This window comes from Netta rufina (genome assembly GCF_964035555.1).
Source record: "Netta rufina genome assembly, chromosome: 2".
Taxonomy (NCBI): Eukaryota; Metazoa; Chordata; class Aves; order Anseriformes; family Anatidae; genus Netta; species Netta rufina.
In genome coordinates, this window is record NC_140124.1 from 37,657,535 (window position 1) to 37,677,347 (window position 19,813).

The window sequence follows — 19,813 nt, forward strand, 5'->3', positions numbered from 1 at the left end:
AAAGTCAGCAGTGACTATGAACTTATGCAAAGTCTTTCCCCTTTCCACAATTTCAAGATCTGTTTTAATGTTGTTTCAGGTCACCTCGCTCCAAGACAGCACTGATTTATTCTGCTCTCAGGCATTTCCAGGCTGCAGGGCAGAGCACACGGCCCCACTGCCTTTCTGCAGAAGATATTTAATAACGGAATTCTTCACGCTTAGCTTATCGAGGTGTCTGGTTCAGGGAGAAATTTGGAGGCTGTGCACATTTTGTGCTGCCAAGAAAGCCTGGGAAAAGGTTGGTTTTGGAGGAGATGGCACACAGGGTGTGCACCCTGTTGCCCTGCTCAGATGCAGACTGGGAAGGTGGGTCTCTGCACCTTAAGAAAAAAAAAAGAAAAAAGAAAAAAGAAAAGCAACAGCAAAACCCCACACATCCTGGTTTTGAAAGAGTGAAGAACAGATAGAGAGAGAGAAGGAGAGAGAGAAAGAGAGAGAGGAAAAAAAAAGCTTAGAGGTCTTTTAGAGCTCAAGTCCCAGTAACAGTTCTGTGAAGATTTTCAGCAAGAAATCATCTACAGCCAAAATGGAAACCTTTCACCCTGCAGCCTAATTGAAGGATATACACATTAACAAAAATTTAAACAGCATCAGCCTGTAGGAAGCCCAGTGCCTGCTCACTCTGAAATCCTACATAAAGTTGCCATTACCACGACAGCAGCCCCTTAGAAGTGATCGATGCTCCTTGCCATATGGCTGGGGCAAGGCGAGTGGGTCTGACATGAAGCATAGCATCGATCCCTTGAGATGGATGTGGCAGCAGCTGCTGGGCTGGGTGCATGCTGGCCCTGCACCGCCAACCCTGGTAGCGGCCCTGGTGACACCAGTTCAAGTGTCTGCTGTTCCCCAGGGTGCAGGGGCACCCACATTGCTCACAGTCCCTCTGCTGCATTGTCCCCGAACCAAGGCATCAAATTCCAAGAAGCCGCCACTGCTGCCAGCCAGGTTTTGCTATGTGATTTTGTGTTGCTAGCAGCTGTGGCGAGACCCGACGGGGGAGTATCTGTGGAAAGCAACTTGCAGTAGAGGTGTAAAACAGTTTTAACACATATGGAGGCCTCTGTTTCATGCACAGCCCTCTGAACCTACAAGTTAAAATTGTAGCCAGCAGCATCTATAAGGCCAAGAGTGCTGAGGGGCTGCAGTTGCAAGGAGCATTTCCAGTGACCCTAGACCTGTATTAGGTCACAATACAAAGACCTGTATTTTCATCCAAGCACCCTAAATCAGAGTGGCACACAGGATCAACAGGTGCTAGCACAGTGTTATTTTGATGGGACAGGAGCAGAGAGGCAGCTGGGGAGGACAGTGGCATCCAGGTTACTGCAGCACCCGTGCAGCAACATAACTGATATGCAAAATGCTCGTAATAAGCTTACAGTCCTTCTAAAATTCTCAAATTTTAACACACACACGTATCGAAAGTATGAAGACCCCACCCTCTGTGGCTGCTGTGGGGAATTGTTTCTGGAGAGCAGCAGTGGTTCCCTGACTCGCTGGGTTGCACTGCCACCCCAAGCCCAGCGACGAACCATTAGCACGTGTGGTTATCTAGGCCAGCAGATGCTGGCGTCAGGAGAAACATACTTTGGTCTGAACGTGCTGGTGTGGGGCTGGGGCTGGCAGGACCACTGCTCTGCACCCATGCCGGTGTGGCCCAGGCAGGCGGGTCTGTGCTGAAGGGCAAGGTCTGTGCAGCAGGCTCTGCAGCTGAGGCCTGTCTCAGCATGGCAGCCTGAGGAGGCTGGGCAGGAGAGTGCCCAGCAGGCTGATAACACCTCCGATTAAACCAATGCTCCTGCACCCGGAATATGGTGAACGGCAACCACAGAGCTAATAGTTTTGGTGTTAGTGCAGACAGACAAGAATTTACAAAAAACAACTATCCAACAGACACCTCTGTTTGCCTCAGTGTATAAACTATTCCTGACCACTCCTGGGGGACACCAGAAACCTTCCTCACCACAAAATGGCAGCTTTGGCTGTCAGCACACAGGATGCCAGCTCCCCTGAGCAGCTCTCCATCTTAAACTGGCCTGGGTTGGTCCCCTCGGCATATCATGCATCCAGGCCCAGCCTCCTGACGTAGATTTAATTCCTTACTGATGTACTGTACCCTCACATCCTTTGTTACACTTTGCCCCAGATGCTTTACAACCAAAACTCTCATAAATCATGGAGAAGGCAAAGGTGTGCAGGTTGTGCACATGCCCAGGTGCAGTTAGGCTGGTAGAGGAGGGAAAATAAACTCTTGCCATACCTTAAAGAAGCATCACGAAGAATGTATTAGAAAAGACCAAGCATCAGAAAACTATGGCTTTATTTATTTTTTGCTTATTTATTTTTATGCTTATTTTTTGTAAGCAAGAGCATGTTCAGACTTTCTTTCTTTGAGAAAATCCGCGAAAGCCATATTCTACAAATAATCTTCTCTGTTGAGGCCAGATGTGCCAAATAGGCATTGACAAAAAATACAGTTCTGTGCAGATGTAGTTGATGGATGTAGACATTTTGCCTCACTCCAGCATGTCTTAATAGATACTGGTATTTTACTCAGTCAAACATACTAATCCCACTATGTAAGAAGAACAAGGTTACAAGCATTTTAAAGTTGCTATTTCTCTCCCTCTTCCTCTTTTTAGCTTACTTCAACATGATCAATACAGGGAAAGAGGAGCAAAGTTGATGCAGTCTCTCTGCAGACTTACACAAACAATATTTCTTAAACATTTTTTTCCCATACAGTAAAAAAAATGCCAAAATGTGAAAAAGGAGATTTTTCTTTCTTATTTTAAAGTGACTCTACGATGTAAATTTTTCATCCCGCAGAAAGAAAACACTGAGGAAAGCACATTGTAGTGATTGCAATGCTGGCGTGGTTAATGATGCTTGGCAACTGCTTTCCGTTTATTTATTTATTTATTTGTTTATTTGTTTATTTTATTTAAGCTGAAGCTTAAAGATACACAAAGGCAGCAAACATTAATGTCCATCTTTTGCCCCTCCACCTTGCTAGCAATACTGTGGCCCCTGCACACAGAAAAGCCCTCCTGTGCCCCACACAGTGGGGGCACACACCAGTGTGAGGTGGCCACAGGAAAATATGCACCATTCCCCTTTATAGTTTTGTAATGTCAGTGCTTAACACAAGAGCCACTCACTAAGTAGAAGGAAAATTTTGGAGAAATCAATGTTTTGTCTCAGCAATGTTAAGACAGATCAGAATTATTCTTCATAGCCATAGTTTAAGTATACCTAGGCTGTTTTACAGGTAAAAGAACCCCAAATCCTCACCTAAGATACTCCTGATAAGACAATATTTTTCCCTCCCCCCTCCCCCTTTTTTTTCTTTTACCCTGTTTGTAAGAATGTGTGGATAGAAAAAATATTAGGTAATCAAGCTTACAATAAAGCTAACCACAGGAATATTATGAAGAGTGAATATAGATACTACCTCCTGTACAAGTATGGTGAGATTTACGTAGGATTTCAGATTTTCAATAGAACAAGGAGCACCCTGGCTGGGCTGGCAGCCAGGCTTCAGGCAGAGGGTATTGGAGTCCTCAGATGAGGAACATTTAACTTTGATCACAGTGACTGAGGACTCATCTATTCAGAAAATTAAACAGCTCAAGCTTTAACGGGTTATGACCAGTATCACAATACTGCCAGATGGGCTAGACCGTGGGAAATGAAAATTAAAGGCATTTAGAAAGAGGGTCTGCTGGGGAGCTCCCCCATCCATCACAACTTCTTCACAACTTAGTAATCGTGTGCAGTTCATTGTTCACCATATTGGAATTAATTTTCTCCAGATTTTGAAAGTTATTGACCTGAAGCATAATTCTGAAACACAAGAAGTACATCATGGTCCTGGACACCAACCCTTAGGTTCCATCATAATTTGCCCTGTGGTACCACCTGGAGGCTGGAGTTTCATTGCTGCATGTACAATGCACGTGATGCCAGAAGTCTTGCATGCCTTACAAAGATTGAAAAACAACACCTTCAGATAAAGCACAGGTAGAGATTGAAAGGCACTAATACGTGATTAAGTCAGTAACTGGAGAAAGTAATGTCCAGAGTGCTCACACTGAGACATACCATAATTCTGCTCAGCTGCTGGCCTGCTGCTGGGTATTACACTTGGATGTGGGAGCAAATACCGCAGCAATCCAGACATCAGTGTCAGTGCTAATGGGAATCATGCATGGTGGGACAAAAAATAATCAGATTTTAAAGAAAACTTAGCACTTTTCTGAGCCAGGTGAATCTTTACCAAAATCTGATAATCTTTGCAAGACTAAAAAAGCTTTTTGCTTATTAAAACTCTCTCTATATATATATATACATACATAACATAATTTTTATGTATTTTAATCCATGGATCTTTAAAAATGTTTTTAGGAACAGGCTTGCATTCATGTACATTTTTGCCATGTGTTCCAGGCTGTTGCAAGTTCCTCTATTTATGGATTAAAAATGTTGCACATTCCTGAGTATTGCACAGAGGTATGTATTATTTAGTAAGCTAAATGGTATTTCTGAGAATCTGCCTTTTAGTATCTGTGTGCTTTGTATTTTTTCTCATTTTAAAGAAGAATTTAATGTGGATCTGAAATTGCTACTATATTCCCCCTGTCCCCTGGATTCAATTAACACAGCAGGTAGGAGATCAAGATATTGTGACAACTATTCTTCTCTCTCAAAAGTATGTAGCAATTTATATTCTAAAAGGCCTCAAATACTGACATGATAATTTATAGCATCTTTGAATGCTTCTTTGTACTAGTTAAAAATTCAGAGCAACCTCATCTTGCCAGTCCCTAAAAATTGCAGTGAAAGGCAAAGCTGTGAAAACGTTCTCAGCTCCAAGCTCTGTGACTGCACGTGACAACTTCAGCAGCAGAGCTTCCATCAAGCCTCTGATAGTGCTTACAAGGTTGTTCATGTTGCCACCCAAGAAGACAGTGAAAGTGGGACTTGAAGGATCAAATCCTTACCATTCATAGCATGTGGAACAGCAGTGTCTTCCCTCTGCAGCTGATATATCTTAATGTATCCTCCAGTTAAGCATCAGCTACGATTTTGCAAGTTAAAAACAAAGACAGGTTTGCCCAAACTTACCTGACATAGGTGAAAGGTATAAGGTAAAAAGTACAAGCAAGGTACACGGTACACATGCAGAGCACTGCAGCAAATACTTCATGTGTACCTTGAGGTAAACACAGCTTTTTGTATTCAGCAACATTGTCCCATTTTCATGTTTCTTTTTGTTTTGTTTAATTAATTTATTGAATGCTCCTCAATTGCACTTACTTCAGCAGTGTGGGACCAAATTCTTCTCTGATATGAAACTGCTGCTATCAGCAGAGCTATTATTATTGGATTACATCTAGCTCACTGTTTGAAAGAGCAGGACCTGGTGAAACGATAAGCGCACTGTTATTAACCCAATTTTGACAATGTCTGTAATTACGACACACTATTTGAGAAGTTCTGTACAAATTCAGAGATGATTCCTTCCCTAAACAATTTGTAGTTTAAAAGTCCCCTGTTGCATCCCTTCCTGCTCATCTTCTGCTTCTAGGGTTATGCACTTTACCTCTTGCAGGATCCTCCCACATATCTAAAACCTCTAGCACCGTTTTAGTGGTTAAATATATTGCAAGCAGCAGGCAAACAAGTTGCCAATGTGCATGTTTCAAGTTGCTGTTTCTCCGATGGCCTTCTTTCATACTCTTTCATCTCTAAATTTAGCTAACTACTAAAGTAAGAGTCTAGCAGATTCAGCAACACAGGAAATACTAATGCCGACTGTATATAATCGTTCTTAAAAGGACAGCATAGATTATGAGACAGTGTAATTGCTATTCTGTAGCCAAATGAAGTTTATTTTATGAAATTGCACCTTTTCAAGTCTAATAAACCATTACATTCATTCCAGACCAACACATACAGCACAAAATCAAAAGTATTCTTTAAAGGCTGAGACCCAGAACGAGGAAATCTGTTCAAGTCAGGACTGCTACGTCCCTATTTGAACAGATGACATTGCAACTGCCAAGCACAAGTATACCATAAAGACCTTTAATCTGAAATTTAATCTTTATAATAGCTGCCTCAGTGCCATCTAACGAGGACAACACGCTGCAGAATCACAAGAGCCATTTAAGAATGTCCATTTAAGTATTGAGATGCAGAAAAGTACTGTACAGATACTGAGATTGTGACTGAGACGAGATAATGTAACTGTACCAAGTTTAATGAAAACGCAGAAAAGTTACACAATTTTAAATTCTTGTACGTTATTTTCAGATACAATAAATATGGTAAATAGGAAATGTTCTGTGTTGCTTGGGTTAGATAAATGACAAGCAATTTGATTCCCTGTATCAAATACATAAAATCTGAATAAAATATTAATAATCTATCTGCTTATATAGATAATGAGATAGTTTTAAGTTTCTAATAACCCTTGTCTTGAGAAATCATACTTCCCATATTCCAGTAAAAAAGCTTTTCCTCCTTTTTGGGAAAACAGCACAAGCACAGCCCAGAAAAATTGTTAACTCTTTCTTTAATAAAGCGGGCTAGATGTTCTTCCAGAGTAAAGATACAAAGCTTCACAACTAAATGAATACCCAGTCAAAATATCATACTGCCTTTCTGCAGTACATTAAACTGACATGACATGCAAGAGACTTTAAACATTCATAAAAATTACAGATGTGAGATACCGTACAACAGTCTCAGATATATATCTTAAACCCATATTAGTTTTCATCAGAAATTTGCAATGTGTATGTTTTTTCTGATTACTGGTATCCACAAACATTACAAGCAGGTAATTTCTGGGGAAAAAGAATAACCTTGTATTTTAAATGACAACATATTTCTCAGTATATTCTTAATATAAGGCAAGACAGGGTGATGATTTGACATTTTGTCTAATTTACAGGCTTCTGACTTAACGAATACATAAAATTTTAACTATCTCTGTACTATGGTTAAGTATCAAAGACAACGTACTTGTGATGTGCAAGGACATGGTATAACCAAAGCAGATTCATTTACTGGAATTTGCTCTAATCTTCCTTGTATAATCATCTCTCTGCTTCTGAGGATCTTACTATATCCCATGGCATGACAGGCATTCAGCTCAATGGTATTCACTGCTTAGTGAAAACTTGTTAGAAACTCCAAAAATCTTTATATACTTCCAGCGCTGTTTTAAAATATGCTATACTGAAGATGTAACTAACTTATAAAAATAAAAGAACTGTACAAATCACACTCTTCCATTTGCAATGAGACTGCTCAAGAAAACAGCAATGTGATCCCTGAAACAAACAACCAGAAATGAAAAGAATGATTCTTAAAAAAAAAAGTAATAAAAAAAAGTAAAAACATTTTCCCCTGCCAAAGTTTTGGAATCTCTGAAGGCTTATGTAACACAGAATATAAAAACTTTTCTCTTTGTCCCCAAAATATTTCTTTCCTCTTTTCATAGGTGAACAGATTCCCCTTTGTTGGTGATGTGGCACAAGCCTTGCTGAATGGGTTAAGGCTAGAAAAGCTTGAAAGACTTAAATAAATCAACAGCCACCTAATCCCCTGGCATTCATGCAAACTCAGGGAAATAAAATAAACCTGAAGACAGGCATGCATGTTGAATTCCAAAGTGATTTTCTATGAAGCTTAAAACTAACCCCCAATAAACACCTCTCCGAAATGTTATGCATTTAAGATCGTCCATCTAAACAAAGTCATCTGACTGTTCACACCAGCCTCTCACAAAGATGCACGATGCTATTCCTGCTCATAACATTCCACCATTTAATCATTTTACAAGGCACAAAAGATCTTAGAAGAACTACATGGTGGTTTCTGAATGTGTGAGGATACGGCAGCAGCCATGTACTTACATGAGATAATGACAGTTATCTCTTTGTTTCAGTCACTGACACAGACCTTGTAAAATCTAAAACCAGCAAACCACATCACCTCATCTTTGGAATACTGTACTTAACTCCATTGACAATTACAGACTAATCAGCAAATGACTACCATTTTTAAGACCATATTAACATTAGCTTTGACATGCAGTTAAAAAATTCTTGCATGGTATACTGTATATGTATCTTCAAACTAAATAATGCATTTTTTGTGCTCTTGTTATAAATAGAGTAACTTTCTAGCACTGCTTCCTTGAGTTATTTTTGTGTAGGTTCTGCATAGGCAGGCTTCCTCTGACTACCATCTTCCTTTTTGTGAATTCCAAAAGGATTTAAGGGGATCAGTAGGCAAAAAAAAAAAAAAAAAAAGATCTTATCTACTTGAAATAAATATCATCAGAGGCACTATATACTTGATGGGAAAGTAATACAGTTTTTCATAGAAGAACAAGATCTGCAGTTAATTTAAAACTTCACCTGTTGGTTAACGCTGCTGCACCAGTATGTGTTTTTGTTTTCTTTTTTTCTGACTAGAAATGTGGAAATCATATAGGCATATATGTAAACATAATCTATAGAAGATAATATTAATGAAATATGAAGTGCTTTTAATTATGAGCATTTTATATCACTTTGCATCCTTCCCTGACAAGTTACCATACTGAAGCTAGTTTTAGTTCATCTGGCTCAGGTCTACACTATGAAATACTGTAATTTCCCTTGCACCTAATCTTTGATGGTAGTAATCTCAGTAACATCAAAATTAATTCATGCCAGGAGAATACAAGCAGACAGACAAAGAGGAAAAGAGGTGACCTGGGAACTCTCACGGGGAAATAAGTAGGCAAAGGAAAATAAGGCTCTGCTGTATAGGTCCCCGTTCTCAAGGAATTTGTAACACATTCGACTTTAACATAGTGCTGAAGAACAATTACACAAACTTGTGCATTTAACAAATCTCAAGCTACTGTTGGATGAAAATAAAGAAACTAGGATTCCTCAACCGGGAACAAGCCTAGTGGCAGGATGATGCTTTTAATCTTTCTAATATACATTTTCTACTTCTCTAGTCACAGTCTCTGAAGAAATAGTACTCTTGCCTATTCAGAAAACCCAGTCTAGCATATTTTCTGAAAGGATGACATTGAATCTAGCTTGTCTTTGCCATGTCAGGTCTGATGCCAAGAATCTAAACATTTCCTAATCCATTATGGTACCTAGCACATACTATTCTATTTTGGGAAAGCAGTTCTATAGTAACAAAGCTCCTAAGTAAGATAACTCTATAACTAAGAATAACTGTACATTAGAACTGGGTTTTACTGTTTTTTTATTTAAGGCAGTCATTACAAGGTGTATATTCTTTTTGAAGAGTTGCAACCAAATTTTTATTATTTCTTTTTACCTAGGCTTTTGGCAGCTGAAATGGGTTACCTTTATCTATTTTCTGTCCTTCTAATCCAAAGAACCATCCAGCCCGTTGAACCATAGGAAGTTGAGCTGAGGTATACCAACTGACCTCCTAACCTCTCCCAACCAGTTTCCATTAGATGTCCAGTGGGCTGACAATAGCAAAGTCAGAATCTTTGCTGTTATTACTACTGTTGTCATCAGGGCTGGAACTCAGGTTGCTGGAGGAGGCTGAGATGGAGCCCATCAGCGGGTCAGAGAATATCAAAGGACGAGATGGAGCTTCTGGCTTCACTGCTGCTTCCTTGTGTGCCTGAAGGGACTGTGCTGGCTCTGGGACAGCACTTCTGCTTCTTTCGTCTTCTTCGGAAACTATTATATAGTCATCGGTGCTCTTACTCTCACTGGTGCTCGCATCAGTTGTAGTCTGTAAGAACACAGCACAGAAAGGACTTAAAGTTAGTACTCATTTTCCCACTTAAAGAGGTTATGACACACATCAGAGATATATCATGTGATAAAGGAATAGTCATTGTTCAAAAGTAGCAATGCTCAGATCAAGAAGTTAAAAAAAAAAAAAAGTGGGTATTAACTGGATGAAATAATTTATTATTTACAAAATACCTTAACTCATATAGAGTTCTTATATATTTCCTTATCATAATGCAGCTGTGTAGTGATCATAGTAGCTAGGCTTCTAATACATACATTATAGTTGTGAGGATATCAGGTACTTTTTTTCATACTGCTGTCAGTTTTCTACAGTAGTTCATGAAGACGTATTGAGATTTTTTTTTGCAGATTTGCATGTACAATGGCATCTTGCAGTTCTTCAGGAGAATGGTTTGATATAACATTTCCTGGTATAACCTTGATCTATGGAATCTGAGCTGTGCACTGGATTTTAGTGTGCACCAGCTTAGGTTTGGCAGATCAGGGCTCTCAGGGCTTTGAGACTTGGCGTTGTGGGCTGAGGAGCTGAGTACTGCCTAATTATAACAGAAAACTAGGGTCTGGGAATCCCTTTTCTACCTGGTTAGACCTTGAGAAATGAGTGTTCATAAACACTCCAGTAGTGGATCAAGATTAGTTTCAGCATATCAGAAAATTCTCCATGACCTAGCAATCTTATATTCCCACCTGAAGGAAGAAAACCAGCTTTCCAGCAGACAGAGTGTCTATAATTAGAAGGGAGAACTGCCATATACAGCAAGGTGGGATTTCTCCCTTGTTGACCAAGCTTATTAACTGGTTGCAATGCAAATAGACAATAGCTTCTAGTTTCTTCTGTATAGGCGTTGATGGATTCAACGCCTATACAGCACTATGTCCATCAAAAATAATGTGACTGATTTCTTAGTTGTAAATGTTTTAGCATCATAATGCAACCTGCCAAGTGGCCTGAGTGGGACAAGTGTCTTGAAGTGGTGTAGTATTGAAATCAGTATATTTGATTTCAGTAATGTAAGATCAGCAAAAAGGAGGAGTATGGAAATGTGTGTCAAATACAAGCCCTTCAGCTCTTTTACCAAATAAAAAAAATGTAAATTCACTTTGGGGTAAAAGAGAGGTTGCAAGTATTAGAGAAAAAAAAAAAAAAAGAAATGCAAAAACTAACAAAAAAGAAAAACGGGAAGAATTTGAATGACATATGGTTAGACTCTCAATACAATATATAAAATTGGAGTCTGGAGGTCATCACAAGTATCACCAAGCCACAAGTTGGGTTTAAGCTATCCATGTCCTCTAGCAAAACTTACATTGCCAAATTTGTTATTACAGCTGAAAACAATTTTCTGTCACTCTGATTACTAATTATAGCAAAGTAATAATAAGAGCAGAATACTCTTGAAAGGGAACTATAGAGTAACTCAAGGAACAAAAACCCACTGGTAACTAAGATGGAACTGTAATATGAAATAGGGGAGTTACAAGTTTTTGGTTATTATATACATGGTTGCTCCAAACTGTTAAAAGTCACAAACAAGATATATATTAACTGGATGTGAAAATAAGTTCAAATATAGAACTGTGAGCTGTTTTCTTCAAACAAATAAGTATGTACAAACGAGGGTTTAAATGTTTCCCTTTGCAGCAAATATTCTGTTTTTATAATTTATAAAAATGTTTGATTTCTGTTATCCAGTTAGTATCTGTACAATAATATGTATCAGTCTGTTTTGTAGGTAACTCAATTTAGAACTTAATCATTCAAATGGAAATATATTAAGTCCAAGTATCAGTTACAATTTTAAAGGTCCCTATAAAAGACAGTTGCCAGACTGACACAAACGTACATCTATTAGTCTTTGAAACTAATTCATTTTCCTTGGATGTCTTAATAAAATTCACATATACCAAACAGAGCAGATTGCTTTTAAAAATGTCAACAACTATCTTGTACCAAATGTTATCAAAACCGATCTCAAACTTCCTGTTTTGTGCAGAACCAGGGTAGTCCAAATGTGAATAAACAACAAATTTATTCACAAAATGTGAATAAACAACATGACAACGACAATGAATTCAAATAGATCTACATGGAGAGATACTTCACTATTTAAGCACTTCTGACATGAGACATCATTCGTTATTAATTAGCATTTACTTTCCTCTGGTCTGTTTGAGGTGCTGTCATTCAGTTGCCATCTCCAGGGGGCTGAGGAAAGAGGCACTGCAGCACCACTGCCGTGCTCCAGTCATGTGCCAGCAGTCACCTGGGTTTGTAGGCACCCAGTGCAGCCACAAGACAGAGCCAGGTGAAGCTTTTTTTGGGAGCCCTAAATGCCACGTTAAAATTTCAGCACTTTGTTTTTTCACTTCTGTACAACAGAAATACCTGTTACTTTAAACGACAACCCTTGCATAACTGACCTGGCTTCCTTCCACGCTTCTGTGTAAAAGCTCCCAGTGAATGCAGTACAGTCTCATTTTGCAAAATTACACATTTTATTATTCCAAGCTATCAGGATCATGCTATTTCAGTCCTCACAGCCCTCGTGTTGAGATGGCTCCACCTTGGGTAGGGTGACATGGACATGTTGGAAAGAGTCCAGCTTAGGGCCACCGAGATGATGAAGGGACTGGAGCACTTCTCTCACGAGGAGGCTGAGAGTGCTGGGACTGCTCAGCCAGGAGAAGAGCAGGCTCAAGGGGCTCTTATCAATGTACCTAGATACCTGAAGGAAGGAAGAAAAGAAGCCAGAGCCAGGCTCTTTTTAGTGCTGCCCCTGCCAGGACAAGAGGCAATGGGCACAAACTGGAACACAGGAGGTTCCATCTGAACATCAGGAAGCATTTCTTTACTTTGCAGGTGACAGAGCACTGGCACAGGCTGCCCAGAGAGGTTGTGGAGTTCCCTCCTTGGAGATCTTCAGAAGCCATCTGGACATGGTCATGGGCAAGCTGCTCTGGGTGACCTTTCTTGAGCAGGGGGGTTGGACCAGATGACGTTCAGAGGTTCCTTCCAACCTCAGTTGTTCTGTGATTCTGTGACAAGGATGACTAATGGGTCACCTTTCTTACGGCACTGAACTCCAGCAAGGACCTCTGGTCATAAGTGTTTTGCACTGGTGCTGCAAATTCCTAACTTCTGTTTCACAAAATGTGTTCCTGCATAGTTAAAAAAAGCATCCTGCCCTTTAATAAAGGGAAAGGAAAGAAAACCACTCATTTCAATTCCTTTTTTGTTAGTGCTGTGCTTTGTTACACTATATTTCATTCTAACCACACTTTCAGGTTGAGTTAAAGAGACGTATCACTCACTGACATATCAGACGTGATATAGCATATATAGTGACTCAAAAATGATAGAAAAGGGCCTCCTGTAAATGTTTGCCCATCCCTACAACACACTGGTATTTTGGTACCGATTTTTCCAGAGGTAAAATACCTCCTCCCTCCTTGTTCTGCCTATTTCTGTTTCAGGAAACTCATGCTGACGTGAACCATGTTTTCTCCCATCTGCTGCCACTACTGAATAAATGAAAAATGACAGAATTATACTTCCAGTAGCTTTGAAACTTAACAACCTTACGCCCATTGCCATATGGCTTCTCCAAACACTTTCCTGATGAATATCAGCTACTAGCACCAGGCTTATTTCAATTGCCTTCATACTGTGAATGAGTTAAAACTAACTGTAAGAACACAATTCAAGAAAGCTTAGAAGAACAGCAGCTCATTTTGCCTCCTTCTTTGAATAGACATAAAGGCAAGATAATGTGTTAATTATCATTCATTATTTAGCAACAGAAGCCTTCTGTTTGTCAACTGCATACTGCTACCAAAGCCAAACATTCCAACAAATGCTCTACTTCTTTGAGTCTTTTATCTTCATTTTTTGCATTTTTAATTTTGCAGCTTTCCTTTCCAAAGAAGGGCTGTATCCTTATCCTCATTTTTCAGAAAAGGAATTTGAGGCAAAAAAGAGGATGAGCACTTTTAAAAGATGATAAATAATGTATACTCGTGTTACAACCAAGCACAAAAGACCAGACTTTAATCTGAATTACATGATAGCTACACCTGTAACTTTTCCAGATGTCCCAGAATTATCCCTGTAATTCCACCAGAGAAAAATCTTTACAGTATAAGTCACATTAAGTAGAATAACATGCATTACCAAAGTCACAAAAAATGTAAATACTTGTTTATCAAGAAATGCATTAAATGGACTAGAGATGGCTGGAATTTTTAACCCACCTGCAGCTCTCCCAGCTTGACCCAGGGCATTAGTGCAGCCCATTTTCTTCACCAGAACAAAAAAACCTGGGCTGTGCAGCAATTAACCCCAATAATTACTGGTTTCATTTCATAGCCTACTAAATTTAGCAGTTTTATTTTCCTTTTTTATTTTTCATTTTATTAAAAAAAGGGCCCAAAGCTCTCATCTTTTTGTTTGATTTTTGGATTTGATTGGTTTTGTATTGATGGGCTCAGAAACAGAATAGAACAGGGGGATACTACCAGTCCTCCTGGACTGCCATGTGGCTCCCCAACAATGAGCATTTCTACAGTGAATCTTCTATTTCTCCTTCTGGAATAGGGGCCACAACTCATTATCATAATTGGAAGTTTCAGATGATAAGACAAGAGGGGCTAATCAGTATGAATGTGCTGTATGTGCAAACGTAACCCATACTGTGCTGAAGCCTCATTCAGTGTTCTGCTGGCGCTTGGCTTGTACAACACCAACTCACATCATTTGTGGATGGCTTACTAACTGCTTCACAGAGCACACAAATTGTGGAACCCGGGAATGCTGCTTAGTTCCCGGGGCTGGATGCATATCCTGACTACACACTGGGATGAGACCTCAAAGTTTCCACTGGAAAGAAACTTGCACAGAGCAGGCTTCACCTGCCACACTCCCAACACTCACATTGCAATGACCCAGCAACACTGCTCAGTGACACGTTTGGAGCAGCATCTGTGTTAGGTCTTCTCCAGCATGAACAGGGTCTGCACACACTAACTGCATGCTGTTGTTTTTTATGGCATTCTACCTTCCAATTTCTATAATAAAACCAAGTAAAAAAACTTGGCTCCGTGAACCTGTCATTGCTAAGTAAAAAAAAATAAAAAAATATTAGTATTCGTTCTAATACTGAAATACAACTAAAATATTATTTGTATTATTTCATACATAGAATGGTCTAAATCGGCAGGATTGTGTGTAATGAATCAAAACAACTGTGTCATTATTTGAAAATGAGTAAATATTTCCTCTAGTTCCTAGGTAAACTTGTCAAGAGTAAACTTCATTGCAGACCTAGCTAGACTCTGAGGTGATTCAGTGCTGCTACTCATTTTCAAGTGTGAGTATCAGCAATGGCCTGGCAGATAACTTCAGAACTCTAATATTGAAAATTATATAGAAATGTGCTTATTAAAAAATGCTGGTTTTTAAGATCACATTTGAGTCAGACCGAGCCTTAGACAGAGAGGAAGCTTTTAATGTTATGGAAAAATAACTTTGGGTATGAACTTGTTTGGTGACCGAATGCTTTGTACGTGACAATCTTGTTTACTGATTCAAGGAGAAAGTCAATACAGTGAAGTAGAAGGTAAAAGTAACCTCCTTGTTATTTCCTTTTTGGCACTGGCCATGCATACACTGCAATGCAGAAAATCAGCTCTTACATAATGTAATTCTGGAGGACAAGGACAATGAGAATAATCAACTGATATGGGAACATTCACCTCCAGTTTTGACATCTCTTTGTAGGAAATTAATCTGCAAAGTAGATTCAACAACCTGAAAGAAGAACACCTCCCCCACACACCCCTCGGCAAACAATGCATAACACTTTGACTTAAATAACTGTGTGTGAAGCATAATGCTACAGTAGAAGAATCGATGTGAGTGGAAGAGTAACTAGACATAGACTTTTAACCATTTCTTCATACGCACCAGCAATTCTGGGTCTTGATGCTTAAGGCCCGATCATCTTTCATCAAGAAACAAGTTGTGTTTCTGACTAGACCTGGCTTCTTTTACAGGGGAGGTGGGCTGCAACTGGTGTGTCCCTATGTAGTGTTTGGCCATGACAAAGGGAGTATCCAAAAAACGTAAGACTAATTCCATCAGTGGCCTGTCTGAGATATTTCTGTCCTACCTGTTGTCCTGAGATGAACTGTTGCTTTGTCATAACAGGTCCCTTTAGGACATCGCCAGTCCCTTTGTTCTGACTGTTGGAGCAGTAATGATCATCCGCTATCGTGATTTGCTCATTTTCTTCAGCTTCCAGCTGGCTCTGGTTGAAACGCAGGGAACCTTTCAGAATATCTTTGATCTGTTGTTGAATGGGAGAGGAAAGAGTGTAAATTATAAATTTGGAGGAATTCTGAGTTTTGTAAAGCTCCACAACAGAATGCTTTCATACACCATTTCCCCATAATATCTGTTTTGAAGAAAGGAAGTCAGTTATTAATATACCGACTATACTGGCTAAAGACATAAATATCAATGCAATATGATTTTATCAAATTCTGGAAAACATGTATTAAAGAAACCTAAAGAGAATGAAACTGCTAATATTATTCCCTACCTTGTTACAGACTTAGCATCTTTCCTGATAAAATGAACTTCAAGGGAGCATAGGATAGTATAATCAGAGTTTCAGATCCTCAGTAACATTCTCATTTTATGTATGTGGCATTCTTTAAATTTCTTTAAATTGAATGACACTCAAGTGCCATAACAATAAAATAATGGGGACATAAGAATGGTTATTGCATAGCATGTACATTGCATTAAGAAAAATCTGGTGTGATTTATGCCCAAAACTTGAATTGTGCTTCCTCAGCTCTCATTCAAGGCCTCTCCAGAAGTTTTCAGGGAGCAAATACTGTGCAAGTCATTTGAAGTCTTTATAGCTGAGTTTTATCTTTTAAATAAAAGTACTCTGCAAAGCTTGATGCATTAGTATAACAGCAGTATACAAAGAGAATAAAAAAAGAGAGAAAAAAAGAAAGGATTAATAGCGCTGCGGGATATAAGAAGGTTAAGTTAAGCAATAGTTATACCTGCTTCAAACCAGCCAAGGAAACCAGAATTTCATCTTCTTTTTCCAAGTGTTCTTGTAATATGACTTCCTGAATATTTCCTGCAACACCAAAAAAAAAAAAAAAAAAAAAAAAAAGGGTAATTAGAGAACATTCCCTAAATAATCTCTAACGTGCTGCCAACTTGCCACTGACTTATGTCCTCACAATGAAACCCTGTGACCTGCAAACACAATTCCACACAGACCTAGAGGCTGACAACCTTATTAGCTCTGGAAGCTGGGCCAGCCAAAGCCCATCGCTGCTGCCAGGACACCTGCAGTAATGCTGTGCCCCTCTGGCCTTCTACCGCCTCAATGTACTAATGGACTCAGGCTGCTACTGAGCCCTAGAAGAAAAAATTGGCCTCATGTATCTTTGAGCCTGCAAATGCTTTGGAAGCACTCAAGGACATTTACAGGAGTCTGCTGCAGCCCACAGAAAGGTTTAGGGTAAAAGGTCAGCAATTTTAATGTAGATCCTGGCCACTGCAGATATGCTGGATCACTTCTTTATAGCAAGACTGAAAATTTCATTCTCTTTCCAGTCCCTTCTTTTAGGTAAAAGACCCAGGGTTGAGCAAAGTTTATGTGCCAGAAACAGCCATGCAGTACTGTCACTTCAGAAGATACCCATCTTCTATACCTACTAGAGCTTTTTCCATTCCATGCATTTCAATAAGCAGGTATATGGCGTATGCTGGAGCTGGGGCTGGAGGCTAGGTGACACATCAGAGATGGAGCTGCAGTGGTTTTCCCCATGTCAGGGAAATCCCATGCAATGCTGCAGGCCAAACCCGCCCAGAGAAACTAAACGTCTGCAGACTCTTTATGTCAGGTCCTTTTCCACCTTTATTCCCTTCCTCCTCAATCCTTTAAGAAAACAGCAGTGAGCCTTGGTGACTGATTTACAGAACAAGATGGTATCTGTCAACTGAAAATGAAAGGATACTGCTTTGTGCCACTCCTGTCTTACACACACAGCTAAGCCCAAATCCTTCAGTGACACTCATCTGGTAACAAAGCTTTGCTGCTCATGAATATTTGTATCCCAGGTGCTTAATTAGAGCTTAATCCATTCATATGTTCCATTTGTTTATTTTTAAAAACATCCTACAGGTTCAGGGCCTGAACCACTGAAAAGCCAAAAATGTTACAGAGCATGCTGACAAGGATGTATATGATGCTGCTGCCAACTTTGACACAAAATGAAGTTTCAAGTAAAAACATCGTGCAACATGGCTTAAGTTTTGTGTTTACAGAAGAAATATCAAAAGAGTGGTATGTGGGAGACTGGACAAGAATAAAGATTAGAGGTAGAAATGTGCATTTAAGAACCACATATAAATAAGTCTGAAATTGTTTGTGGACCAGAAGTCGGTTGTGGGCATAAATGACAAATAGAAAGGGCAAAGAGGGGAAAGGATCCAAGCCTTAACACTAAATGCCCTTGTAGAGAAGCTATCTGAGAAGCAGAAGGAATAAAAGAGGATAGAACAACAAAAGGCAATGGAGGATGAGTTCACGAAAGATCAAGGTTAAGAGCAACAGTGGGGTTAGGAAGACTCATCTTTGTGTTAGCAGCCCATCTGAATAAGGATATCCATGTTTACATTATTTAGCACTTATGATTTATCATACAGCAGACTCCTGCAGCAATGAAGTCAAACAATACAACCGAACAGTCTAGTATAAATCTCACATCAGAAAGACTGCATTATGAAGGCTAAAAATAATGTAAAATTAGATCTTTCTACAAATATGTAGCAACAAGATCCGAGAGAAAACATACTAAATTAAACATTTTACTTGCCTTTTTAACATTTCACATCTAAATTGTCTAGTCTCTCAATTTGATAAATAAAAGATATAGATATTTACTTATATAATTATGCTTTAGATAGTAATTTCCACTGTTTAACAAGCAATGCATGATTTTCTACTTTTAAAAAGGTCCAGAACTTTAAAAATCTGAAATCCAAAGTCCAAGTCTTCACAGGGAGGAAAGCAATACATAATCATGATCTGAATTGTTGAATTTAGCTGTTTTTTCTATTTCTGAACATTAGAAAGAAAGACATTTCTATAGTGTTTGATCCCTCATATAAATTAAAAATATGTATTAAAAACTAAGGTATGCATAACAACTAAGCAGATGGATCAATAAAATAATTCAAAACAAACCTCAAACCTGCTGAAGACCAAATGTGGGAAATCTAAAAAGAACAGGAAAATAAGAGAGAGAACAAAAGCTGACCTTCCACATGATGTAGAAATAAACTATTACTATTTCTGTTCTTTACAGGTGTTCTTTAAGGCAGAATTTCAAAAGAATGAAAAAGAATCTATCATTGCTACAAAGAAACATCTGTTACTGTGAAGAAAGGTATTGAGATTTCTAAGAACTTATGAATAGAGCTATGAAAGTTAGCCAGCAGTAAAAATTAATATAAATGCTTGTACCATCATATATTTACTCTAGCATTATTAATACCAGATTTTAATATTGCCTTCAGAGAAAAAAAAAAGAAAAAAAGAAAAAAAAAAAAAGAATGAGAAAAAAGGCTGGAAATACAGCAGAATTTTCTAATACTGAACTGTTGAATTTCTAACATTTTTCCTTGAATTTGCAAGTACAGTATGACATACATGTACATCTTGGATATACAGGGTCTATTTGTTTTAATCAGTTAAAATCATTAAAATCTATTTTTGAAGAATGCCCACTTGGAATTTGTTCTAAGGCCTCAAAGAGTTCTGGACTCAAAAAGCACACTTCCACTTAGCGCAGAAAAATGTCCCAAGATGCAAATCACTGTAATCAGCCACTTTTCCCCCAGTAACAGTTGTGACATA

General features: G+C 38.9%; 1 protein-coding gene across 4 annotated transcripts in view; it reads right to left on the reverse strand.

Annotated features, from left to right (window-relative positions):
- Nucleotides 1-6,605: 6,605 nt before the first annotated feature.
- TBC1D5 (TBC1 domain family member 5) overlaps nucleotides 6,606-19,813 on the reverse strand; it is a 319,581-nt gene continuing 306,373 nt past the window's right edge. For all 4 annotated transcript variants that reach the window (XM_084281760.1, XM_084281761.1, XM_084281759.1 and 1 more), the window contains 3 exons: nucleotides 16,941-17,020; nucleotides 16,031-16,207; nucleotides 6,606-9,837 (listed from right to left, as the gene is read on the reverse strand). In XM_084281760.1, coding sequence (XP_084137886.1) covers nucleotides 9,547-9,837; nucleotides 16,031-16,207; nucleotides 16,941-17,020 — 548 coding nt within the window. In that variant the 3' untranslated portion in view covers nucleotides 6,606-9,546. The remainder of the gene's footprint in view (nucleotides 9,838-16,030; nucleotides 16,208-16,940; nucleotides 17,021-19,813) is intronic.